The sequence below is a fragment of the Cervus canadensis genome, chromosome 5, assembly GCF_019320065.1.
Source record: "Cervus canadensis isolate Bull #8, Minnesota chromosome 5, ASM1932006v1, whole genome shotgun sequence".
NCBI classification, from domain to species: Eukaryota; Metazoa; Chordata; class Mammalia; order Artiodactyla; family Cervidae; genus Cervus; species Cervus canadensis.
In genome coordinates, this window is record NC_057390.1 from 66,010,174 (window position 1) to 66,037,353 (window position 27,180).

General features: G+C 46.5%; 1 protein-coding gene across 1 annotated transcript in view; it reads left to right on the forward strand.

Annotated features, from left to right (window-relative positions):
• Nucleotides 1-26,866, forward strand: part of CAPN14 (calpain 14) — a 38,179-nt gene extending 11,313 nt beyond the window's left edge. Inside the window, exons 4-22 of the mRNA XM_043470481.1 lie at nucleotides 109-227; nucleotides 342-478; nucleotides 894-1,068; nucleotides 1,678-1,743; nucleotides 3,665-3,750; nucleotides 7,278-7,352; nucleotides 8,557-8,720; nucleotides 10,026-10,189; nucleotides 10,695-10,703; nucleotides 12,943-13,148; nucleotides 14,549-14,585; nucleotides 15,306-15,362; nucleotides 16,697-16,754; nucleotides 19,379-19,443; nucleotides 20,977-21,045; nucleotides 22,214-22,292; nucleotides 23,098-23,214; nucleotides 23,575-23,630; nucleotides 25,502-26,866. Coding sequence (XP_043326416.1) covers nucleotides 109-227; nucleotides 342-478; nucleotides 894-1,068; nucleotides 1,678-1,743; nucleotides 3,665-3,750; nucleotides 7,278-7,352; nucleotides 8,557-8,720; nucleotides 10,026-10,189; nucleotides 10,695-10,703; nucleotides 12,943-13,148; nucleotides 14,549-14,585; nucleotides 15,306-15,362; nucleotides 16,697-16,754; nucleotides 19,379-19,443; nucleotides 20,977-21,045; nucleotides 22,214-22,292; nucleotides 23,098-23,214; nucleotides 23,575-23,630; nucleotides 25,502-25,528 — 1,766 coding nt within the window. The 3' untranslated portion in view covers nucleotides 25,529-26,866. The remainder of the gene's footprint in view (nucleotides 1-108; nucleotides 228-341; nucleotides 479-893; nucleotides 1,069-1,677; nucleotides 1,744-3,664; nucleotides 3,751-7,277; nucleotides 7,353-8,556; nucleotides 8,721-10,025; nucleotides 10,190-10,694; nucleotides 10,704-12,942; nucleotides 13,149-14,548; nucleotides 14,586-15,305; nucleotides 15,363-16,696; nucleotides 16,755-19,378; nucleotides 19,444-20,976; nucleotides 21,046-22,213; nucleotides 22,293-23,097; nucleotides 23,215-23,574; nucleotides 23,631-25,501) is intronic.
• Nucleotides 26,867-27,180: the final 314 nt, after the last annotated feature.

Below are 27,180 nucleotides of genomic sequence, written 5' to 3' on the forward strand. Positions count from 1 at the left end.
GACACTGGTAGCTTGTGCAGGCCTGTACAGTACATCCGTGCAGACACTTGCGGTCTTCGCATGTGTGTCCGGCAGATTCATGTGGATACCTTGTGTTCTCTGGTTTAGGTGACTGCTGGTTCTTGGCGGCTTTGCAAGCTCTGAGTTTGCACCAGGACATCCTGAGTCGCGTTGTTCCCCTGAATCAGAGTTTCACGGAGCAGTATGCTGGCATCTTCCAATTCTGGGTGAGTGTCCTCTGGGTGCCCCAGCCTGGAGGAGGCCATAGGAAAGAGGGTTCTGCAAGAGTCATGTCTCTGCTCCCTGGGCTAACCATCCTCCATGACCTTCTCTCCTTCCAGTTCTGGCACTTTGGAAAGTGGGTTCCGGTCGTGGTGGATGACCGACTACCTGTGAATGAAGCTGGCCAGCTGGTTTTTGTCTCTTCCACCTACAAGAACTTGTTCTGGGGAGCTCTTCTGGAAAAGGCCTATGCTAAGTAAGACAACTGCACAAACCTTTCCCCTTTCCTTCCTGGCCCTTCCCTCCTCCTCTGTCTCTGTCTCTCTCTCATCAACATTGAGGGAGGCAAGAAGAGGCAGAGGAAGTTTATCAAGTGAGACACTGAGGCATAGCTCAGCAAATATAGAAGTGACACATCCAGGGTCTCTTATGTAAGGGTCACCCCATTGGAACAACATTTCTGGAGTCTTACCTTTCCCTGATGGATGGACTTGTGTAGTAGGGATAGAAACTGAGTATGTATTTCTTTTTTGCCCCTGGGATGGGAGGAAGGGATAGCAGACACACGCCCTGGGAATAACCAAGCAGGGGGTTCTTTAGTCTTGTTTGGATTGTGCTGTGTACAGTAGAAACACCCTTCCTTCCCTCACATCTGTTCCTTCCCTGGGCAGGCTCTCTGGCTCCTATGAAGACTTGCAGCGTGGACAGGTGTCTGAAGCCCTTGTGGACTTCACCGGAGGGGTGACAATGACCATCAACCTGGCAGAAGCCCCTGACAACCTCTGGGATGTCCTAACCCGAGCCGCCTGCAGCAGAACCCTGATTGGCTGCCAGACCCACTGTGGGGTGAGACTGGGCCGTGCCCAGGCAGGACAGCCTCCTCCCCTGCTCCCCTTCCCTCCACCCACCAGCTGCTTCTCGTGCCTCAGTGTATGCCCCGGACTCCCCCAACTCCCGCACCCAGAGTCCTGATGTTCAAACTAAATGAGCAGAGCTGAGCCCCCGGGGCAGGCAAGAACCCCGTAGAAGACAGATGGTGTGCCGAGAAGGGAGCTAACATTTCTGGAGTGTCAACTCCATGCAAGGCAGTTTACCGGCTCTGCTAGCTATCACTGTCTAGTTTCATAACAAACAAGAACCCGGAACTGGAGTAGGCAGTCCTCAGTTTAGCCCTGCCTCCGATAATGACCATCGTGTCACCTCACATGACCTAGCAGCTCTGAGTTGAGTTGCCCTCCGGAAAGCAGGGTGATAATCACTGCAGAATGGCCCCTTGACTTCTTCAAAGGCTCAAATGAGACTGTGGGTGCTGAAGGGCTTTGAAAACTGTAGGGAAACACCGCATAGGTCTCTCCAAACCCTCCCTATAAACCCTTGCTCCAGCCAGCAGGTCCCCCCGACTTCCAGGTTAGCTGTACCCCACAGAGCACTGACAGGAGTTCTCCATCTCTGCAGAAGCAGCGGGTGCTGCAGAATGGGCTGGTGGACGGCCACGCCTATACACTCACAGGCATCTGGAAGGTGAGTTGAACCGCGCCCCTCTGTCTCCCTTCCACCTTTCCCTTCTCTCCAGGGCTTTTTCCCAATGCCTTACCTCGTCTTGGTGACTGTTAACTATCTGTGCCCTGTCTAGGGGTGAATTCTCTGGTGGGCCTGCTGAAGCAGGTGGTGGGCTCCCCAGACCTCTGTGCCACTCTTCTCGGGTGAAATGGTGGGTTCAGGCTTTGCCGCCTCCAAGTATCATCCCAGCCTCTCTTGCCATGGGGTGGCCCTGGCCAATCGGCCGTCTAGCCCTGATGGCTCAGTGGGTAAAAGAATCTTCCTGCAACGCAGAAGACATAGGAGCTGTGGGTTCAATCCCTGTGTTGGGAAGATCCCCTGGAGAAGGAAATGGCAACCCACTCCAGTATTCTTGTCTGGAAAATCCCATGGACAGAGGAGCCTCATGGGCTACAGTCCATGGGATTGCAAAGAGTCGGATATGAGTGAGTGACCAAGCATACACACAGCGCTCTTGTGTCTCATAACCATTTCTTGAGCTTTGCTTTGCCCTGGGCTGCTAAATGATATGCTAAATGGGAATGGGGTTTCCCTTCAAATTCCTGCTTCTTTCTCACATGCTCCTTTTCAACCATCTTCCAGTTTCCTTCCATTGCTCTCTACCTTTTGAACTTTATTAAACATTGAGAGGAAGATGAACCAGATAGGGACCCTGCCTACAAAGAGTTTACCATCAAGTATGGAGACAAATCATATTTGAAATCTATAGGGAAGCAAAGTAGAAGCTGAAAGAAGGAAGCAATGAAGAAAATCTTCTGGGGTTTAGAGGTAGGAGAGAAAACATTTATCTGGTTGGGCTGGAGGGAAGTCAGAAAAGGCTTTATAGGGTAGGTGGCCTTGAGTTGGCCCTAAAAGATGGGTAGATTTGTGTCAGGGGAGAAGGGCCTTCCTAATGGAGGGAGCAGCAGGAGCAGAGCATGGAGATAAGGAATCAGCAGGTTGAATCTTCGAGAATTTCTGCTACTCTATAGAGGATGCGTCTTCCCCAAAGTCCTCCAATTCCCTTTAACTCTGGTTCAGATTTTTTTCAACTCCATTCATACCTGACTTCTATCTCCTAGATCTCCATCAATCATATTTGGTGTGTCAAGAAATTTTTCACATTTAGATAACAAAATTTATACTTTAAAATATTTATTTTTATGATTTTATATTTATTTAACAAAATGTGGCACTTAGTGTGTGATACTGTCTTAACTGCTTTACCGTGTTAACTCAATGCTCACGACAGTCCTATGAGTAGGTACATTAGTAAGAAATTGGGAGACGTAAAGCAAGAGAAATGTGTTTTTCACAGTGTTTTCCAAAGCCAGATGTCTGAAATTCAGGTGTCCTTAGTCCCATCTTCCCTCTGATGGCTTGGGGAGAATCCTTCTGTACCTCCTCCCACTCAGGGTGGCTCAAGCTTTCCCTAACTTCAGACACATAGCTCCCGTCTTTGCCTCCATCTTCACATGCCCTTCTCCTCTGTCTTTCCCTTTCCTGTAATGACATTTGTCATTGAATTTAGGACCCACACTAATCCAGGGTGATTTCATCTCAAAATCCTTAACTTAATTATACCTGAAAAGACCCTTTTTACAAATTAGATCACATTGACAGATTCTCAGTAGACATATCTTTGAATGTTCAACTCATGCAATAGATGTGACCATTAACTTCTTCTCACAGATGAGGAAACAGACACAAAGAGGTTAAGTAACTTGCCTTAGGTCTCACAGCAAGCAAAACAGCAGAGCCATTTTCTCCTCTGCCAACTCCCAGGGCCTCTGATGGTTCATTTCAAGGTCTCAGCTGCAGGCATGAATCTCACCCAGATATCTGCAGCATTTGCTGTTGGCCCTCTAGCCCAGCCACCTGAACTGGTTCTCATTTTGTGCAGGTGACCACCAGACATGGACCTGAGTATCTCGTGAAGCTGCGGAACCCCTGGGGGAAGATAGAGTGGAGAGGAGACTGGAGTGACAGGTGAACGTCTGAGACTGGCTGGGAGGGGTGAGGACCGGGTAGGTGAAGGCGGCAAAGAAGTTTGTTGTTGGCACACGAATTCCAGTGCATGCTTTTGGTCTCAGGTTGAATCAGGAAAGCTTTTAGACTGTGTGGTTCAATCCCTCATGTTTATAATTATTATTATTTTAAATTTGAATAATAGTTGATTTACAATGTTGTGTTAGTTTCAGGTGTCCAGCAAAGTGATTTACACAGACACACACACATGCATATACAATGCTTAAATATGCAGACCAATCTGCTTGTAAATGCAGGAGACCCAGGTTTGATCTCTGGGTGGAGAAGATCCTCTGGAGAAGGACATGGCTACCCGCTCCAGTATTCTTGCCTGGAGAATCCCATGGACAAAGGAGCCTGGCGGGCTACAGTCCATAGGGTTGCAAAGAGTCAGACACAACTTAACGACTAACACTTTCACTTTCACTTCATTCATTATAATAATTAAAGTTAATATTTATTGAGAGCTTGCCAGCATTGTGCTAAACCTTTTGAATTTTTATCATTTCACTGAGTCCTCCAAACAACACTATTATAAGGTAGGTGATTTCATCCCCATTTACTTATGAAGAAACTGATGCTTCAGTTCAGTTCAGTTGCTCAGTCGTGTCTGACTCTTTGCGACCCCGTGGACTGCAGCAGCCAGGCTTCCCTGTCCATCACCAACTCCTGGAGCTTGCTCAAACTCACGTCCATCGAGTCGGTGATGCCATCCAACCATCTCATCCTCTGTCGTCCCCTCTCCTCTTGCCTTCAATCTTTCCCAGCATCAGGGTCTTTTCCAAAGAATCAGTTCTTTGCATCAGGTGGCCAAAGTGTTGGAGCTGCAGCTTCAGCATCAGTCCTTCCAGTGAATATTCAGGACTGATCTCCTTTAGGATGGACTGGTTGGATTAAGTGAACTCTTTAAGGTCTCGCAGCATGACTCAAGCAAGCTTTGGCATCTAGTCCACTGCTCTTTCTAATCAGTGTACACTTGGGCTTGTTGAGTCAGGGTCAGACAGATCAGGATTGGCCCCTACACTCTAATTACATTTAATGACCTCTGGACATTCTGATTAGATACCTACTTTTGGATTGTTTCTGCCTAAAATCAACCCTAAAGGAATGTGGGCTTTACAGGCTACAGGCTGGCATAGGGCACAGGCAGAAAGGCAGACCAAGTGTTATAGCCCTTTCCCCTCTGGCAATGAAGATTTGTAATACTTAACTCTACATATCACTTGGGGGCTTTCTTGATAGCTCAGTTGGTAAAGAATCTGCCTTCAGGAGACCCTGGTTCAATTCCTGGGTTGGGAAGATCTGCTTGAGAAGGAATAGGCTATCTACTCCAGTATTCTTGGGCTTTCATCGTGGCTCAGCTGGTTAAGAATCTGCCTGCAATGCAGGAGACTTGGGTTGGATCCCTGGGTTGGGAAGATCCCCTGGAGAAGGGAAAGGCTACCCACTCCAGTATTCTGGCCTGGAGAATTCCATGGACTGTATAGTCCATGGGATAGTAAAGAGTCAGACACAACTGAGTGACTTTCACTTTCACATATCAATTAAGAGTACAGAAACATTTTCACATGTGCATCATCACTGAATCATTTTTATGGATGAAAAATTGAAGGCTCAGAAAAATAAGTGGAATTTTACTCCTGATAGGTTGCACTGCATTCTATTTATTATGTTTTAATAAAGAGAATTGTCAGAGGGACTGGGTCTATGTGGAAAAATGGCATCCAAAGATATACATAAATTTTAAAGTGTTACAGAAATATAGCATCATAATGCTGTTGCTAGTAGTTTGTTTAGGAAAACAAATGCTTGTTTTGAGGAAAAAATGAGTTAAATTGACTTTGTTAGCTGTGTGATCTTAAGCAACCTTCTTTGAGCCAGAAGTGTGATAAGGATTAAATAAAATGATGGACTTTATTCCATAGTGTCTAATCTGCAGTTAGTCTCATCCAAAGTAGTTTTCATTTTAAATAAATATTTTTTAAATCTAGAGATACCATTTGAGAATATCTTTCACTTCTCTTTTCATTATGTCCATAGTTCCCTTTACATCTTTGGGAACATGGAGCATATTTATAATAGGTGTTTTAATGTCCTTATCGACTAGTTCAATCATATTTCTCTTATTTCTAGGTCAGTTTTTATTCCTGGTCATGGATCACATTTTCTGCTTCTCCATACACCTAGTAATTTTTTATTAGATGCTGGACATTGTAAATTTAGTTGCTTAGGGATTAAAATGATACTCTGAAGTTTTCTTTTAGGACAGATCTAGGAAAAACTTTATTGAGGGGATAATTTGACCTCACTACTAAGGTGTAGAATCTTTGGGTTCTTTATAAAAGACCCCACGTATTCTATAAGGTCTTTTAACCCTGGCTGGTGGGAATTCAAATGATTTCCAACCTAGTGTCAACTCTGGGAATTGTTCTCAGTATAATTCAGTCTTGTGGGGTTTCATTTCATGTATGCACAGATTTTATTTTAGTCAAAGACTCAAGGGACCCCCTATGAAGTTCTCTGGAGCTCCTTCCTTAAGTAGCCCTCTTCTCTTGGGCACTGTTTCCAGCAAATTCTAGCTTCCTTGTCCTCCCTGAACTTCAGACTGTCTCCTCCACTTAGCAAGACTGCCAGGCTCTTTTGGGGTCCCTGTCCCTGCATCGCTGTCTGGGAAACTAGTTTCAGGCAGGAGTCTAGTCAGTGTTAGGGCTCACTTCATTTGTCTCCCTCCTCTTGGGGTCACAGTTCTGTGCTGCCTGCTGTCTGTGTCCAAAAACAATTATTTCCTGTATTTTGTCCCATTTTTAGCTGTTTATAGTGGGGAAGTGATACATGAAAGCCTTACTCTTCTATGGCCAGAAATAAAGTCCAAAATGACGGGTTGTGAAAAAAAGAAATAGCAATATAGATTCCAGTGGTAGTTCTGACATTTAATAACTTTGTGGCTTCAAGCAAGTGACCTGATCTCTTTTAACCTCAATTTCCTTATCTCTAAAAATGACAGTGGGGCTTCTCAGGTTGCGCTAGTGGTAAAGAACCCATTGGCCAGTGCAGGAGACATAAGAAACACGGGTTTGATTCTGGGTTGGGAAAATGCCCTGGAGGAGGGCATGGCAACCCATTCCAGTATTCTTGCCTGGAGAATCCCATGGACAGAGGAGCCTCGAGGGGCATGGTTCACAGAGACACAAAAGAGTCAGTCACAACTGAAGCAACTTAGCACGCATGCACACAAAAATGACAATAAAAACCCCCAGTTTGTAAAGTTGTTGTTATCCTTAAATAAAATGAAACATGTCAAAAAAATAAAATAAAACATGTCAAGAGCCTAGTCCAGAGCTTGGCTCAGAGTAAGTGATGTGCCTAGACTGAGCGACTAAGCCCGTTATAGAGCAAAAGAATTTCTGCTCTATAATGCAAGAAGAATTTCTTGCATATCCTTTGTAATCCATTCCTCCCCCATGAAAACATTTCTTTTCTGTTTTCAGCTCGAGTATGTGGGATCTACTGAGCCCCAAGGAGAAGATTATGCTGCTGAGAAAAGATGATGACGGAGAATTCTGGTATTTGATGCAGGGACTCAGAACACACGCCCTGGCTTACATTAGGACATCCATTCAGCAGACATTTATGGGGTGCCTCATATATGCCAGGCATTTCTTTTAGGAGACCAAGAAGGCCCTTGAGGGGCTCACAGCCTAGCAGGGCAATCCAACATCCATAGTCTCTGTGATCAGAGCAGAGACCTGTGACATGGAGCTCAGTGGGTGCTCAGAGCAGAGCGTGGGGGTGGCCGCCACCTCCTCTCTGACTGCTGTTTCTTGCCAAACTATAAGCTACTGCACCTGTGCCCTCCAGAGCAAAGCAGTACTATCCCACCCACCCCAAAGCCTCTCACCTCTTTTTATGAAAGACCACCAGACGCCCTGAGCTGATGCTGCTTCTGGGTGTCTGACATGAGACCCACCTGTTCCTGGTTTCCTCCGCATTTCACCCTTACTATTAACTTCCAACCTGTCCCATGGGGCCCTCTTTTCCCCTTACCAATCCTTTTCAGACTTATTCTTAAAGAGGTCATTGAACTCAAGAGCCCTGAAAATACTATTACTTTCCTGTTACAGAGAGTAAATGGAGTATCTGCTGCTTCAGGTGACATGCCTTGGGCCATAACGTTAGCCTGCAGGGGCAAAGATTTTTTTATCAATAGATGACTAGGAACAGATCTGTGTGATTCTCATTGAACATGTATAAATCAATGGACAGCTATGAATACCCCAATTCTGCTTTATCACCACCGTCAGTGGCACAGGATCATTGCCCTCAGGCAGCCATTGTTGGAGGCTGCTTTCAGCCACAGAGAGTTCTCCGTAGCACCACTTGCTGGTGATGGACCCTCATGTTGCTCCAGCCAGCCGCACTCTCCTGGGTCTGCTTGAGGGCATGGAGGATGGGGCTCTGGGTCTAGACAGGGCTAGGTGCCCAGTCCTTAGTTACAGCTTCCCTCTGGTCCTGATGACTGAATGTCATCTCCATGGGCTTCCCTGGTGGCTCAGAGGGTAAAGCATCTGCCTGTGATATGGGAGACCCAGGTTCGATCCCTGGGTCGGGAAGATCCCTTGGAGAAGGAAATGGCAACCCACTCCAGTATTCTTGCTTGGAGAATCCCATGGACAGAGGAGCCAGGTGGGCTACAGTCCACAGGGTTGCAAAGAGTCGGACACGACTGAGCGACTACACTTTCTTTTCTTTCTTTCATCCTCTACACAGGATGTCACTGCGGGACTTTAAAGCACATTTCATGCTTCTGGTCATCTGTAAACTGAGCCCAGGCCTGCTGACTCAGGAGGTGGGCCAAAAGTGGTCATACACCCTGCTGGAGGGGAGATGGAAGAATGGGAGCACTGCTGGGGGCCGGATGAAGTCGCCCCGAGGTGAGTCTGTATATGGAAGCCAGAGGCTTTCGTGTCTAATGTGGCAGCTTCTCCAGGCAAAGGTGGGACTGTGGGCAGAGCCATTGCCCAGGGCACCTGGCTGAGGAGGTAGGGGGCTTTGCTGGCCGAACTGTGTGTGCTGGCCCTGGGCTGTGTCAAGCGGGAAGATGGGACACCTTTGCCCTGATTTGCACAGAGGCATAGAATGCTGTCAAGCTGCCCATCTGTTGGGGTTGCAACTTTGTAGAGGGTGGGTTCTCTTTCCCAACCAGCACCAGGAGTCCACAGGTGCATGTGCATAATAGAAAAGTTACATCTTTCTGCGGTTTTTGGACAAGGCCTTTGATATGCTGAAGTAACAACGGGGTAACAGGCAGGATTGAGATTAGTATTTATATTGTATGTATCAGGCCCTCCTTACTTAGAGTTTGATAGGGAAACAAAGTCAAGGATTCCCAGGTCATCAAGTACAAGAGATGAACACATATACATTCTCCAAGTGCAATGGTTTGGGGACTGCATCCCTTTCTCCACAGTGGAGGTACTGAGCCATCTCCATGGTAGGAAAGATTAGAGGGGTAGGATCTCAGCAAGGTCACAGTGGTCTTAGTTCTGACTTTCTCTCCCCCTCAATGTCCCCCCCGGAGAATGAAATGGCAACCCACTCCAGTATTCTTGCCTAAAGAAATCTATGGACAGAGGAAACTGGTGGGCTGCTGTCCATGGGGTCACACAGAGTCGGACACGACTGAAGCGTCTTAGCATGCATGCATGCATTGGAGAAGGACATGGTAACCCACTCCAGTGTTCTTGCCTGGAGAATCCAGGGACAGAGGAGCCTGGTGGGCTGCCATCTATGGGGTCGCACAGAGTAGGACATGACTGAAGTGACTTAGCAGTAGCAGCAATGTCCCCCCCAAAGGCTGAAGCTGCCCATAAGCTAAGGCTTGGTCTCCATTAACATGGAGCTGCCCTGGCACCAGGGGCATCTACTCTCCAGTTAGTTAACACAGTCACCAACCCAGGCAATGAATATACAGGACACAAAGTCTGTGCCAGGCAGTGTGCTGGGCCAAAACTATTAATACAGGGAGAGTAACCTTTGGCCTGTGTGTCCACAAAAGAACCCGAGGTGGAGGAGGTGGGTGGGAGAGGGACAGAGCTATGGTGGAAGAGGCGCCAGCTCTGTCCAGGTGGCCCTGGAGTGGGAATCCCAGGCAGGCACCCTGGATCTGTGCCCCTCCCTGTGGTTTGGCGAGCAGGATGCTAGGGAAACCTGTCTCACCTTGCTGTGTTTTGCCCTAGACACATTTTGGAAGAACCCGCAGTTCCTGCTGTCGGTCTGGAGGCCCCAGGAGGGCAGGAGGTCCCAGATGCTCTGCAGCGTGCTGGTGTCCCTGCTCCAGAAGCCCAGACACCGGCACCGCAACCGGAAGCCTCACCTCGCCATTGGCTTCTACCTCTTCAGGGTCAGTAGGCCTCTCGTGGGGTCTTATCCTTTCTTCCCATTCCCTGTCCTCTTTACCACCTGTCTCTGTCTGCCCACCTCCTTTGTCCACCATGGGTGCAAATCCTGTCTCTGTCCCTTGGGAATACATGATCTAAAACAAGCCTCCTCCTTGCATTTGAACATCAGTTTCTCCATCTGTAAAATGGGGACAGTGATAATTATGCAAAGGGTGGAGCAGAAGAAGATCCTGTGGATAGTGATTATCATTGTACCTGGCACACAGTTAGTACAGTTAATTCTGGTTCCCTTTGCCCCTCCCCCCAAGCCAACCTTACCTTGCCTCACCCCTTTCCAGAATTTCTAATGATGGGTTAAAATGTCACTGACTAGAACAACAAGTCTTCTGGGAGGGGCGGTGGCCTCTGGGTAGAGTCTTCTTGTAAATCAGCCTCTGTTAGAATTTGTGCTTGTGAAAGAGCTGGATCACCGCCTAATGAGGCCTCTTTTTTTTGTTTGTTTTTCAGGTGAACCAGGTGAGTCTCACATTTGCCCTCTGGCCCTGGTTGGGAGTGATGTCCCCTGTGGCTGGTGTCACTGTGACTGCAGGAGCCTTATGTAAGGAGCTCTGGAAAGGGCTGGCAATAATGCCAACTGCCTGTGTGTGCAAGCAAAGAACATCAGCTGTTCTTTTTTATCCAAGGACCCCTGAATGTCCCTGTGCCTCTGTAGAGACGTCTGAGCCTGATGCAGAACCAATAAATTTTAGAATTTATTAAATCTCTACATAAATACCTAGGGCAAATATTGCAGACTGTCACAGCAGAGGAAGAATGATAAATTACAATCTTGCCTGAGTTATGAAGCCCATAATAAAATAGATCTATAACAGAGGGGACAACAGGAGACCATACAGCCCACCGCCTAGGAAACAGGGACAAAGGCTTGGGAAAACAAAACAGAAAACACAGGCAGGGGACAAGGATAGCTGTTTCAGCTGCAGTGGCAGCCTAGAGGGATCAGTTAAGAAGGCCTGAGCTATCCCGGCCTCTGAAGGGTGGTAGCTATTATTTTGTTTCCCAAAGAAAACAGGAGTAAAAAACTTAATTTTCTCAGATTAGACTGATTAGAGTAAAAGGATTTTTATAAAGAAACCATTTTGCATTGGGTGTCTTAGTTCGGTTTGGGCTTTTTTTTTTTTTTCCTTCTCTCCTGAGGGAATACTGAGTGCTTCCAAAGTTACCTATTAATTTAAAAAGAAAAAGTTATTTATATCAAGCCTATTCCTAAATAGAATTTAGGTCAACCTACAATAAAAAGTGTAAACAGAGCAAAACCATGAACCAGTTATAGAATTCAACTGGAGAGAAAAAAGTTATAAATGGACAACAGAGAAGGAAGCAATTGATTCTACCAGGAACATTACACATAGGACAGCTGCTACAGCTGATTGTATAAGTGAGTTCTGAGATTCCTGGAAACCAGGGCAAAGACAGCAATGGACTGATTCTCTAGTTCTCATTTTCTCAATAAGGAAGCAAGCAGGACTAGGACATACATTTTGTTTCCCCAGCCCTGAGTGGAATGGGGGAAATGTCTTTATGTGGTGTAGTGTCTTTATCAGCAAAGGTGTGCATCCCCCTATGGACCACCATAGCCTGCACGAGAGCCAAGGGAAGAGGAAGTGAGAGAGAGAAATAGGGCCAGAGGGGGAAATAAAAGAGGGAGGGAGAGAGGAAGAGAGAATAAAAATATGATGTAAAAACAAAACACAAACCAGACCTCTGATTGGGTCTTCTGGATTTTGGCCAGTCCTCTTTCCCTTTAATGAGGCTATATTCCCTGAGATGGTGTGGAATGTCCAGGTGATCTGTATGGAGGGAGATGGCTGGTGGTATGTGTTAGAAAATGCCGCGGGGAGAAAGAGCCACACAGATGTTAGAAAACGCGCGGGAAGAAAGAGCCACCTCTAAGGACCGTTGATGAAGGCCTTTATTGGGCGGTCGCTCTCGGGCAGAACTCCAGGGGGCGGGTGAGCGAGGAGACAAAAGGAGTCTGCGAGGTATGAGGGGTGGGGAGAGGTTTTATAGCCAGGGCCGGCGTCCAAGCCAGGTCTTTTCACATAAGGAAGAAAGCGCGGGCTACAGCGGCAGTTGGTGTCCAAGGGCTCCAGGTCGGTACCTGATTGGACCAGGCTGCAGGGGGTTGGTCCCCGGAAGTTTAGCCAGCCTCCGGAACTCGTCTGTGGCACTTTTTCTGGGGCATGCCTCAACATGCCCGACCTTTCAGTATGTGTGTACCTGTGACCACAATCATGTCATAATCAACCTTGAAACTGTAGTGCATACCTGGAGGCAGCATCAGGAAGGATCTAGAACATGGGCACTGGGGCTTAGCTGCCCTGAATTCCAGTACTGGCAGAGACTCTTACCTGCTGGGTAACTCTGTGCAGACAACCTACCTTATCTGAGCCTCAAATGTAACGTGTATGTGTAGACGCAGTGACATTCCTCACCTCATTCTATGCATGATGTTGTTTTAACACAAAGTCAAATCAAACGGCCAGTGTATTCAGCCTCATGTAAGTTTCCAGCAGAGGTGCCCACTCAGGACATGTTCTGGTGTTTTCTCTCCACTCCTCACCCCTCCACTGGGGCAGGTAGCATTTGGCAAATCAGAGGTCACTTTAGTCCTGGCTCTTGGACAAGGTGCCCAGGCCTGACCACAAGCCCTGGGTGATCACCTCATCTATTGCCCTCTGTCCTCCATTTACAGAGCTTTGATGCCCAGAAGAAACTGCCCTCTGAGTTCTTCTGGAAAAATGCTTCCCTGAGTCTCCCTGTGACGTTTCTCACAGAGAAGGAAGTGAGCCAGGAACTGTGGCTGGAGCCAGGGATGTACGTGATCGTGCCCTGCACATCTGAGGCCCGGCAGGAGTCTGAGTTCGTCCTCAGAGTCTTCTCCAGGAAGCACATCTTTCAGTAAGAGCCAATCCTCTCCCGGACATTGGGGTCCACTTGGGCCAAGGGAGGGCAAGTAAGTGGAAAATGGTGGAGGGGTCTCTGTGACCACTCAGAAGAGAGACAGGGTGAGCCCGAGAGCAGGGCAGCTCTCTGCATGGAGACACCTTCACTTTTTCCTCCCTGCTCTCCTAACAAATGAACAGTCTGCTAGAGAAAAAGCTAGAAAGGCCTGGGCCCTGCCCTCCAGGAGCTCAAAGTCTGGAAAGGACATAGATATGTGAGCAGTTATTTATGTGGCACTTTGTCTGGGGCAAGTGTTTATTTGCCCAGGGTGTTAGGAGAACATCAAGGAGGAGCATCTGAGCTAACTTTCCATGGTACTGGGGGAAGCAGGGGTTGCTTCATGGAGGTGGTGATTCCTACAGGAGGCACTGGGATTGTTCAGATGAGGGAGGCTGTCATCAACTATTGGGCTCAGACAATTCAATATACTTACACCCCAGCCAAACTTATAACAGGCCTACCTTAGGTTTAGTTCCAGACCACTGCAATAAAGCAAATACTTCATTAAGAAGAGTCACAGGGGTTTTTGGTTTTCCAGTGCATATAAAAGTTATGTTTATACTGTATTGTAGTATTGTGCAATAGCATTGTGTCCAAAAAAAAAAAAAATCCAATGTGCATACCTTAAGTAAAAAATACTTGATTGCTAAAAAATGGCAACTATTGTCTGAGCATTCAAGGAGTTAGAATCTTTTGCAATAATAACAAAACTGATCACAGATCACCATAACAAATAAAACAATAATGAAAAGTTTGAAGTATTGTGAGAATTACCAAAATGTGACAGAGACACACAGTGAGTGAATACTGTTGGAAAAATGGCGCCCATAGACTTGCTCAACACCGGGTTGCCGCCAACCTTTAATCTGTGAAAAATACAATAAAGCGAAGCACAGTGAAAGGAGGTAGGCCTGTATTTTGCCAAGGATTGTTTTGACATGACTGCCTTTCAGTACTTAGGACCCAGTTCTTTTTCCTTCATGTTTTGGGTGTAGGTAGTTTAACTTGGTCCTGGGTCTCACTGCCTTATGAGACCTCTGAGCCTTAATGTGTGACTGGGTGTAGTTAGATGAGGGTGCGGGGGCAGGGGGGAGGAAAGGGCACATGGGGTCGGGGTGGGGGGCTCATCTTGAGCAAATGCAGGGGTTGAGAATGCAGGGCAGGTGGAGAAGTACAGCCAAGTGCTGAGCTGTGTGCCAGACTGCACACTTCAAGGGCAAGTGGGGCATGAGGTGGAGCCGGGCAAGGCCCGCGTGGCGCATTAGCTAAGGAACTGGGAAGATGAGGGAGGGTATTGGCCAAAAGATTCCCAAGGCTATCCCCAAGAAGTAAGTCTGTCTTTTCTCCCCTCTCAGTGAAATTGGCAGCAATTCCAGTGTCATCTTCTCTAAGGTGAGTTTTCAGGTGGATTTCCACATGACTGGATCTGTTCACAAAGCCGGGGGGGCAGGTTTCTCCCCTCACGTTTAGGGTTTAGGGGGAAGAGGTCCACAGATCCTGCAGGCCCTACTCTGTGGCACACATGTGCATGCTCAGTCGCTTCAGTTGTGTCTGACTCTTTGCGACCCTATGGACTGCAGCCTCTGTCCATGGAATTCTCCAGGCAGGAATACTGTAGTGGGTTGCCATTTCCTCCTCCAGGGGATCTTCCCAACCCAGGGATCAAACTGGAATCTCCTTGTCTCCTGCATTGCAGGCAGATTCTTTACTGCTGAGCCACTGGGGAAGCGCTCTATGGCACATATATTGTGTTATCTATCATGCCCTGAAAGTCCTCAGATTCTGCTGTTTTTGTACCAGGAGAACTGCCCTTCTGATCAGGTCCTTGGTCTTGAAGGCCCAGAGCCCTTGTGCATGAGTTACACATCCATGCTCTTATTTATCTCTACCTGGTGTTTCTTCTGCCCCTTTCATGGTTTGCTACTTCTCCCAAGCCACTGAGGGTTAGAGAAACAAGGGATGTGTGTGAAGGCTATGGTAGAAAATTTAAAGCAGTGCTCAAGGTCAAGTTTATAGATTTCAGAGGCCTGGGGGCCATGACCCATTAGTGTATGCATGAGAGTCCATTTGTTCAGGGAATGACCTTGTCCTTCTGTATGTCTGTTTCTATAGGAAATTGTAGACCAAAGTGAAGGGAAGGATGAATTCTTCACCAAACTCTTTGAAAAGGTAAGTTGACCAGGGGAGGTAACGAGGAGCAGGGGACACTGTGGAGCTTCTAATTTCATGAAGAATGGGTTTGTCTCTGTTTGATCCTGTGTTTAAGTTGTGATTTAAGGCTTCCTAGTCCCCAAATTGCCACTTTCCAGGAAAGCCCTCAAGTTTTTAGACAAATGAATAGAGCCATTGTTTTCAGAAGCCTCTTATAAAATGCATATCTGCTCTTGGAAGCTACCTTGATTTGCTGTGGGAGAAACAACTTCAATTTTTAAACCCTGAAAAAATGGAACATGGCAGGGGTGAGACTCAGTGTTGGGAGGGGAGGGTGGGGTGTGGCCATGACGAACCCTGGGGTGTCTGGAGGAGGGAAACCCAGGGAGAAAGACCCCGTGGGTGGTCCCCTGTAGAGGATGGGACTGGTAAGAGGACTGGGGAAGAGGAAGGCTACCCACCTGGTAGCCTTTCAAGTTCTTTCCTTGGGCTGACCCAGGTCTGAGCACCAGCAGAAAGCCACCCCATTCTTAACTTGTAGGACAGTAAACCCAGTTAGGAACAGGGCAAGAAATCTGGGTCTGACATCTGAGAGATGTCATTTAAAACTGGAAGAACATGAACTTCCTGCATCAGTAACACTCCTGATTTAATTCACAAGTTGCCTGCCTTCCCATCTTTTCTCATTTTCACACTGGCATTTGCTTAGTGTAGTCATAGAGGCTACATCAAAATCTGTGTAATGTTTTTAAGAATTTTCCTCCATGCCAGGGGTTTCCAAACATTTTCTGCTGCAGTCCTTTTATCAAAGGGAATCTCATAGAGAATCCTAAGATATATAAAACAGATAAATATAAACAGGTATCATAACCATTTTATAAGTTCAAATTTATGGTACTTACATTTCATTAACATATTTTAAAGTCAAATGTCCATGTAAAGAGTGGCTTCTGATGAAGTCTAGAATGGAAATCTGGATTCTTGGCTAAGGATAGTTAAATAAGAATAAAATTGAAACTCAATTGCTAAACTTTTGCAGCATCTCTATAGAACCCAGTTTGAGAAACACTTCTATTTGTCTACCTCTTAAGAGTCCTGCCCTGCTGGGGCACTCTGAATTTGACACTCAGTTAAACTGTTGTTGAAGTTCTTATGAAATTTTGGATTTAATTATATGTCTAGTCACGTCCTTATGTATAAGAAAACAGTGTCACTTATTCTGCCCAGAAATGGCATATGTGCTGTGCTAAGCAGATGTGGGAGAGGCTTTTCCCAGCCTTGTTTATCTGTGGGTTCATCTAATGAGCCTTCAGGAATGATGATTTTCTCCCGACCCTCTGCTTCCACTTCAGTATCCAGAAATAAATGCGATCCAACTGCAGAATATCCTGAACCATATGCCCTGGTCAGGTGAGTATTTCAGTCATTCCTGTTGGACTCAGGGGACACAACTTTTCTGAATTCTGGGTCTGCTTCTCTTTCTCCTGGTGGGCCATGTGAATGCCCACTGGTCTCCCCAGCAGCTGTGTCCTACACCAGGTGGGTCGTGTGTTCAGACAGAGGTAGAGGAATTTATGCAGCTTGGGGAAATAGTTCTTTTTTTTTTTTTTCTTAGTTGGGTGTGTAGAGATACATGGTAGAGAAAATAAAGATTTCTGCTAGTTTGCTAGTTTGAGAAGAATAGCTGAGTATTCCTTTCTTGGCTTAGAAAGTCCATGTGGAAGAATAGCACTTATTTCTTCAACTCAGCGAATAAATAAGTATTGGTAGCTTACCAGGGAGATCTCTGATGAGCTCATATTTAAATTGATTAACCTAGAAAAATCTGATAGAAGGGAGCACATCACACAGGAGAAATTCCATGTGGATGCCTTTGTGTGAAGCCTGGCATAAATCATCAGGAAAGCTTAAAGCCCATCTAAAAGTATTTTATATGTAGATTTTGAATGAGAAGAACATAATTTCTCCAGGCAAGAGAATGAACCTTAAAATGAAAAAAGTAAACCAAACAGTTGAAGGGTATTTGATTGCTTCTCTTTTGTATGAAGCCAAGACTTCAAACCCAAACAAACTCTGAAATTGTATAATTTCCAGAGGGTTTCTCAAAACCACACTCAAATATCATAAAAGAGCCAGAAGGCGAGGCTCTAGAAATGATAGAATATGAGATGCACCCCCTCCCTACTCCTCATCAAAAAAAAAAAAAAAATTCTATGGAAATTATCTAAAAGAGATGGCTTCAGCACATTTAAATTTTTAAAAGAATGGATGGACACATTGCTTTCATTTATTCCTATGAGAGTGTTTCTGGTGGACAGATCAAAGAGCTACTATAGATTTTGGCAAAATAGTTGGTGAAGTCTCCCATAACAAGTGATGAAGTGGGGGTTGGAAAGTAGCAATATGATTCAAAATTTTAGCATCAATCCCAAGAGTTATATAAATATGAAACCAGAGGGATAATTCTATGTTACGGATCAGAGTCTACATATTTAGATACTTAGATGAAGCGCTGTATTCTGCCCTTGGTCCCCCTACACATCCTCAGCTTTTATCAATGGCTTGGAATAAGACAGGGCAAGAAGGCTTATCAGATCTGCAGATGGCACAGAGCTGGGAGGAATCATTAACAGACAACAGAATTGAAATTCAGAATGTTCACCACAAGCTGTGCCCAAGCCAAAAAGATGAAATGCAGTCAGGGTGATAATTAAAAACTGCCATTTTGTAATTTTTAAAAAATTGGTTGCACAAGTTCATAACAGAAGAGACCTCATCTTTGTGGCAGTTTATTTGAAAGATATCTGGTTAATTTAGTTGACCTTGGGCTTAACATGTGCTAATAGTTTTAAGTTGCTGCTAAATAAGCTAATCCAAATTCAGGCGGTATTTAATGGAAGCTTTAGATGTGTGTTTTTGAAATCATGTTCCAAGAAATGTTAGAAACCAAAAGGTTTTAGTGAGTGTTCCATGAAATAAAAAGGGTTAGGTTCTATGGTCAACTGTGCTTAGGAAATTAGGCTTTAGTGAGTGTTCCATGAAATATAAGGGGTTACGTTCTATGGTCAATTGAGCTTAGGTAATTCTGCAGTAAACAAAATTTCAGTGTTGACTCCTCTATACCAGTCACGTGCTAAGGTACATGATAATGGAGAAAAGGCTTGTAGATACAAAATATTTCAAATGTATTTGAACTCAAAACCCTTTCTCTGCAAAACATCTTCCTTGGAACCTAATTTGGGAAATGCAGACTGAAAATTTTGGAAGTGATAGACCCACTGTACTCTGCTTAATCCAATTGCAGCTGCAGGAGTGTGTTCCAGTCTTGGTATCACATTTTAGGAAGAAGCTGGCAAAGCATAGCTCATGGAAGAGGGAGGTGAGGGTTTAGAAACCATGTCATCTGGGGAAGCGTTGGAGAAATGTTTAGATATTTAGAATGGAGGGGAGATGTCGAGGAGAGGACAGATAGTTATTTATGCTTTTCTGGAGGTAGAACTAGGACTAGTGAATGAATGAGAAAAGAGGTTCCTTTGGAGTTAAATGAGAAATTTCTCCAGGCTTGGAGCTATGGGTTCAAGTGAAAAAGAGAGGTCCCATCGCTGATAGGAGCACTGTCAAGATGTCTGAGGCTGTCTCCCAGTTTGGGTGGGAGCTTGAACAAGTTGCTCTTTCAGGCTGGGTAGTCTGTGACTAGCTGGCTACCTGCCTCTGCCACTCCCCCAGTTACAAAATGTCACCCCTCTGCCACTCCACCAGGTACAAAGGGCCATGTTCATCTGTCCCACTGTGTAAGCCAGAATGTTCTCTGCAGGGTTTTACTGCTTTCCTTGGGGGTAGGAATCACCCCCTGCACCCCCACCCGCCAAGCCTTCTCTCTCTGTCTCCACTGCTCTTATTCTCCCCACCCCCAACATAAATGATGCTCCTTGGAACCCATGGAGGGTCTAGACAGCACTGCCTCTTCCTGTTTGGAAAAAGGGCCACGCAGTCCCAGGGCCACTCCCATGCAGACTCTTTCTGTTCCTTCACAGGTCTAGGAAGCAAACAGCCTTTCTTCAGCCTTGAGGCCTGTCAGGGTATCCTGGCTCTGCTGGATGTATCCTTCCAGGTTTGTGGGTAGATGCATTCTGCTGTTGGAGAGCTTTGCCCTGGAGCCAGACTGCCTGGGGTTGATACCCAGCCCTAGCACTAAACTAGGGCTCTGATGAGTGACAAAGTCCTCATGTGTAGCCTGGGGGTGGTGTTAAAGCCTATTCTGTAGGATTGGTATGCAAATAAGATAAAGTGCTAAGGACAGAACTGTCACTGAGTCATTGAATAAATGATCAATATCCTAGTGGCTCAGACATAAAGAATCTGCCTGTAATGCATGACACCCAGGTTCGATCCCTGGGTCAGGAAGATCCCCGGGAGAGGGCATGGCAATGCAATCTAGGATTCTTTCCTGGAGAATCCCATGGACAGAGGAGCCTGGCAGGCTATAGGCCATAGCGTCTCACAGAGTCGGACATGACTGAAATGACTTAGCATGCATGCATTGTTATTAATAACAGTAAGTTTATTTCCTAAGAGTGAGGATGAGGCAGCTGCAGGGTGGTGGATAGTAACACTTCTCTGGATGACAAGAAGCTTTTAAAGGAGCCTCAGGGTTCTGAGTTTTCCTTTTGCTGATGGGGCAGCAGCTGCCCCCATTTATAGATCAGGAAACCAGAGCTTGGAGTTCAGTGACCTGCCGAGAACTCAGTTTTCCTTATTCTCAACCCTGTGATCTTTCTAGCAAACCTTCTGCTTTTCTAAGTGGACAAGTTAACTGGAGTTTAATTACCCACACTACAGAGAGGCATGTAGAATGGATAGTGTGAAGAGGGTTGCAAATACAAAGAATCTTGTTAGCAACTTTGCAGAGGCCAGGGGCGATGGGGGATGGTGGTCAGGTGTGCAGGCTTTGGGGCAGGTCCCAGCCTTGTCACCAGATGTATGGACTTGGACCAGATCATAGTCGCTGAGCTCGCATTTCATCATCCATAGCAGGGGGCAGTTAGTACTTACCCCAACTGCTAGGTGAAAATGAAGTTCCATTGGTCAAGTGTGTAGCTCAGCGCTAGGCCCACCTAGCGCTAGTCAGGGCTTCAATAGAGCTGGTGTGTGGTGGGATTTTTAACCCAGTCTCTCTGATGTGGGGGGACTTGGACATGGTCTGCAGAGCCAACCATTCAGCTGTTAACTTGTCACAAAATGTCTAGATATAAAAGGCCTCCTCATCCACCCTTGTGCCTGAATCCATCCATAAGTTAGTTTTAACAACAGTGATAAAATATTTATATGTTTTATTTAAACTGTATCAAATCGGCCACATCAGAACACCCTGTTTCACTAAATGGAAGCTGTTGTCACCACCATCATCCCCACCTCTCCTCCCAGCATTGCCGTGTTCCAGCTCTTTCTGTCCTTTCCTAGCAAGGGCCAGGGAGCCCTGGGCTGGACAGACCAGCCAGGGGAGGCCAGCTAGGGTTGTCCAACATTGACTGTGGCGTCCCAAATTGCCCGCGGCTCTGTGGAGGGCCCATCACTGCCTCCAGAAGTGGGCATGAAACTTCCGTGGGGGCTTTGATCTTAACCCTGCTATCAGCTTAACGCATCCGGCACTGTGAGTATCCAGGAATTCAGGGACCTGTGGAAGCAGCTGATGTTCTATAAGGTGAGAACAAGTGTTTAGCCTGCCTCCCGCAGGATGGTGCATAAATGGCAATTCTGCAAAACTTGTAAAAGACTCCTCTCCCTTTCAGCCCTTTCTACTGTTAGGTAGTTAGAATAGGAAACAAGAGTCCAGAATGGTGATGGCTAAAAGACAAGGAAGGGAAAAGTCCGCAAAAATAGAACAAAGAAAGGTCCAAGGACTGGAGTGAGGACCTCAGGTAGAACAAACAGCACTCCTGGCTAGCCCAATTTACATAGGGCAGGCCCAGGGGGGGAGGAAAAAAACATATAAAAAGAGGAGCCAAAGGGCTGGGTCTCCCCTTCTCTTCTCTTTGCATCTTTGGGTCGGCATGCCCTCACACCTCTAGGGTGTATTTTCTTGCTATTTTCTAAATAAAATTGAGCTGTAACACTGATCTGTCTGAGAGCTATAACAGGGTCTGTTCGAGACCTGAGAGCTATAACATGGTCTGTCCAAGACCTGAGAGCTATATAGCACGGTCTGTCTGAGAGCTATGATATGCCGAGGGCTCTAATGTCCGTCACTTCAAATTTTTGTTGAGATGAGACAGAACCGAGAATACACTCGCCTGACACCACCCAACCACTCACCCAGTCTTCCCAAGTGTCCTTTGAGTGTTTCTTCCTCTCCCTCCCAAACCCAGAGAGCCTGCTGCAATCATCTTCTGAATTTTGAAAGTGACATCTGATCACGTTGCCTCCTTCCTTACCTAACTAAAAGGAAGAGACTCTCTGTGGCCTTCAGATCAAGTTCACACCCCTTAGCATGGCCTTTAGAGTCCTTCATAAATTGGCTCCTGCCTACTTTTCCAGTCAGTGCTCACAACTCTCCTCCTGTCTCCTGAGTCATCAGGTTGGAAGCCCTTCAAAATTTGGATAATTCGCTTAGATTAAGCATGTTTATTTGTATCCTGTCTCTCCATCCTTCATGACAAAAGACTGCCCCCTCTTACAGCCTAAAGGACAACTGGGACAGGGGGTGGGATCCCGGCCAGGAGACCCCAGCCTGTTCTTGTCTGGGCAGCTGGTGAAGATGGAGCCTCATGCTTACTAGCAGTCCTGCAGGCTTGATACTGGGGTGCAAGGGGCTCTCAGGGGGTGCTTGGAGATGGCTGGCTTCCTCAGCCTTTGCTTTGTGTTCTTCCCAGGAGGTTTTCCACAAGCAAGACACTAACCGGTCAGGATCCCTGAATTGGGCCCAACTGAGGGCTGCCATGAGGGAGGCAGGTAGGCACACAGCAGGCGGGGAGTGGGGCTGAGGGTGGGACAGGGGTGGGGCAGGGGTGCGTGACGTCCTGGTGGTGGTTTAGTCACAAAGTTGTGTCCGACTCTTGTGACCCCGTGGACTGCAGCCTGCCAAGCTCCTCTGTCCATGGGATTTTCCAGACAAGCATACTGGAGTAGGTTGCTGTTTCCTTCCCCAGAGGATCTTCCTGACCCAAGAATCAAACCTGGGTCTACCTGCATTGCAGGCAGATTCTTTACTGACTGAACCACTAGGGAAGCCTGCAGTCATTCTAAAGAGCAGGGTTACTCACTGAGTTCAGAGGCCCAAAGATGAGTATCTGTGATTAACTAAAACATGGGTTATTACCAATATGCTCACAGCTAACATTTGCTGAGGTCTGGCACACCCACACTTTAGTCTTTGCCAGCACCTAGACATAATCCCCACTTTGCAGAGGAAGAAATAGCAGCTCAGATAAGTTAAGTTACCTGGGGCTTACCTCCAGGACTCCCAGACTCCAAAACAGATTCTCTTGACCACTAAGCAGACTGTCTCCTGCCTGGAAGGCCAGTAACCCGGGTGATCAAGAGATCCTCCTGGTTGCCTAGGGGACAGGGACAGAGAAAGGAGAGAAAATAAGATTAGTAAGATAAGTAATTAATTCACAATGAACCCTGTCAAAGAAGACCCCGGGCTATTAGGAATCAGGTCCTGGAGATGGAGGGACAATTTAGGGGCATCAGGTGGGAGGGGAGCTAGGTGTGTGGTCCCAGCACCCACGGCTGGAGCCTATGTTCCCTACAGGAATCGTGCTCAGTGATGATGTCTGCCAACTGATGCTTATCCGCTACGGCCGCCCCGACCTCCAGATGGACTTCGTCAACTTTGTCCACTTGATGCTGCGTGTGGAGAACATGGAGGGTGAGCTGGTAGGAAGGAGGGTGGACCCGGGCTTCCTCTGCTCTCCCCGTGGATTGCCCACCTGTCCCCAGCTCAAGCAAAAAGAGGACAGCTGCCAGTTCAGGGAACTCTGGGGATGCTGGCTCTGTTTCTGTGAAACCTGGCTGCATCTCCCCAAACTCACGGATGCCTTGTCTGTTCCAGGGCAGAGGTGTGGGGTGGCTTGCTTAGAACAAGTGTGGCGTGTGTGGTTGCACTAAGGCCAAAATTGGGTTCCCGGGTGAGGGGATGCATGGTCCCTTATGTTTCCAACACACACACACACACACACACACACACACACATACATTAACTGTGTTCCTTTCTGCTGCATTTTCACAGATGTCTTCCAAAACTTGACCCAAGATGGCAAAGGGATATACCTCCAGAAGCCAGAGGTAAGACCTTCTCCACGGGATTGAGTCTCGTCATTTTAAAGAGTGGTGGTCAGTGTGGGTCCAGGGTCTTGTGAAGGAGAAGGGTGCTGGGGACCCTTCGTTCTGCTGAGTTCAGGAGGCAGCACTGCATTCATTCATTCAGGCATTGTTCTGATGGGGCACCCGCTGTGTGCCAGGCACACGGGAAGGTACAAGTGTTTGTTGAATGATTGAAGTGATATGCTGAGGGGAAAACAACACTGTGTCTGACACTGATTATCTTCCCCGATGACTCAGGTTGTATGGATTTACTGAGCACCTTCTATGGGCCAGATGTGGTGTTAGATGGTATTTGCTGCATAGACGTTGGTGTCTGGAGTTGAATCATTTGCCCTTTCTGTCTCAAACATTCTCTGGGACTTCCCTAGAAAGCCAGTGGATAAGACTCTGTGCTTCTACTACAGGGGGTGCAGGTTCGATCCCCTGTCAGAGAACTAAGATACCACATGCAGGGTGGCCAAAAAAATAAAACACATTCTCTGTTTGAGCTGCTTAGGAAGGGATTGATAAAAGCTGGGGTTTCTCTCTTGATCCAAGATGTCCATTTTATGGAATAACCTTCTAAGATATAGAAGGTTCCCTGGTGGGCTTCCCTTGTGGCTCAGCTGATGAAGAATCTGCCTGCAAGGTGGGAGACCTGGGTTGGATTCCTGGGTTGGGAAGATCCCCTGGAGAAGGGAAAGGCTACCCACTCTAGTGTTCTGGCCTGGAGAATTCCATGGACTGTATAGTCCATGGGGTCGCAAACAGCTGAACATGATTGACTTTCACTTTCTAAGATATAGGGACCCACAGTGTGTGTCTACCCTCAATCACTCCCATGTTTGAGTGTGAAGGTGGGATGCAGCTAGAGAGGCAATGGTTTTAGAACTCCTGAGCCCATCCCCAAGCAAAGGTCCCCAAGACCACCTCCTGATCTCAAGCAGTCCTTCCATAGCAGACTCAGCACTGAGAGAGCAGGACAATGTCAGTGTGGCAATCGACACAGGATAGCCCACAGCTTGAGGAGGCTTCTAAAAAACAATGTGCTATCAACAACAGAATAGACAGTTACAAGCCACAGTACCCCTTGTAACCATCTGTGGGCAAATCATGTTACAACTCTGGGCCTCAGCTTCCCAATATGTGAGATGAGCTGGCTGAGTGAGGTGGTCTCTAAGAGTGTCTGCAGCCCTGACCATCTCTGGTTCCCTAAGGAGATCTGAAGGTCATTCAAGGTGGTCTGAAGGGAGTAGCAGCCAACTTGTTGGGATTTCACTCTGGGGTTTTCTCTAGTCCCTTTGGTAACGTCACCATTATCACCTTCATCATCACCAGCATCAGCATCACCCTTTTTATGTAATTGGCCCGGGGTGTGGCCTCCCAGAGATCCCCACTGTGTGAGTTAGAGTGACCATTCATCACACGCATATAAAGCTGTCAGACAAATGGGTTCATAAATGTAAACATGTAGAATATGCTCTAATGGATCTCTGCTGCCCAGTTGGTCCACACACCTGCGCACTGCTATCAAGAGCATGCCAAATTGAATTCGTGGGGGAAAATTGCATTGTGAATTGAATATAGAATCAACCTGCATCTCTGGCTATCATCATTCACAGGCACCAGGAGAAGTCAAGGTTGATTATATTTCAGGTTGATTTATACTTACCACCAGATGGTGTGGTCCCTCTGGCTAAGCCATCCATTAATGTCCTGTCTCCATGGCTTCCCAGGAATGAGGGGGAGGAGGCCCCAAGTCCAGTCACCAGGTGACTGAGAGATGAAGCATCCTTAACTGAATGTCAGAGATGGGTCTGAATGGACTGTAACTTGCTTCCCCGTTATTCCAGTGGCTAATGATGGCTCTGTACTGCTGAGAAGGCTGGAAGCTCACTGATCCTCACTGAGGACTCTGCATATGGACCAAGAGTGGCCTTTAGCTGAGACCAACCCACATTCAACCCACCTACAATTCTTCAGGACCGTGTCTCCAGTCATCACGTTCTCATCTGGGAGAATGGGCAGCATACAAAAAGAGAAGTGAGGAAGTAAAGATTGCCTTGGGGTTGTCAAGAGCAGCTCTTTTCCCCAGTGACCACAACCATAAGCAGAGACATGGCTTGATTGACTCTGGGTTGGTGTGCTTACCTTTGTATGATACTGCCTCTATGGGTGTCCAACTTAAATGACCTTAGACATGCTGTGTCATCATATTTGGGGTAAGAGTCTATCTAGGTTTCAAGATCTGAAGAGGGAATGATATGTTTATAGACATATGTAAATTGGCATCTATAAACTGGTAGCAGCATAGGCTAAGTTTTAACTGTCTGGGGGTGGAGTAGACCTATATTGCACTTTCAAGAGTACAGAAAATAATAGAACTGGCAAGGTTTGGGGGTGGGGATGGGCTGGCTCTGGCCTTTGAGGTCACTGAGTGATCTTCTGCTAACAGTATCTCCAGATAGTTGGATTTGGTATGTACGGGTAGATTTGAAACACCCAGCTTCTTAAAGGGCTTCCTGCATGTGATGGGTGTCAGTCTGCTTACCTGACCTAGGGGCTATCAGGTCTACTTCAAAGAAAAACAGCAAATCCATGCTACATCATAGAGTTAATCAGTAAACAGTCAGTATATCTGTGTTTTTTTTTTTTTTAAACTACGTTCACACCTCATTTTCATGGGATCCCTACCAACCCAGAACCCAGATGGAAAACCAGAGCATTGGCTATTTTCCAAGGCCATACATTCTATTTATAAGTTAGCAACCTAGAGCCATTCGTTAAAATTCTATTTATTATTCACTTACAAACTGTTCTAACCAACGTGACTGCCTGGTTTCCAGGCCCATAGCAGACTAAAGGAGGAGGCTGAAAAGGGGGGGATCAAAGGGTGTCTTTTGGCAGAACTAAAGGAAATCTGACAGCCTGGTAGACGGGCAGCACAGGAGAAGGAGGGAGCGCTTTCAAAGCATGGCGCAGGGAGTAGAAAAGCATTTTATTTAGAAAAACCTTTATTTATTCCAAATGATGAAAAATATCACAGTTTGTCATAAAGTGCCATGTATACTACTACATGAGGTATTACTGATTTTATAAATAGTAATCCTGTATTTATATTCTTTTAAAGAGTTTTATGTCTATTTATTTATCAATATTTCTATCTTTAGATTCTGCCATTGTAAATATTTGGTTTAATTAAATTTTTATTGCTTTGCACCATGAAGGCAATTTTGCAGATTTTTGGGGAAGGTGGTACCATTATTCCTTTCATGACATGTGGATTTGCAGAGTGATGGTTTTGCTGGTGCAGATGGAATCAACACTGAAATGAATTCTGATAGAGTCCCTCTTTCAGCTTCTTGGTGATGATCTGAGATGGCCTCCTGTCACTCATGTATAACCTCCACTCCCCTGAAGTTATGTATCACTGTGTGGTGTGGTGACTCATAGATGCCCTGGGCCCTGCTGACCTCCACCCCCGATGATTCCCTCTATGCCCCCCAAAGCTGAGGACTGGAAATGAGGGGCA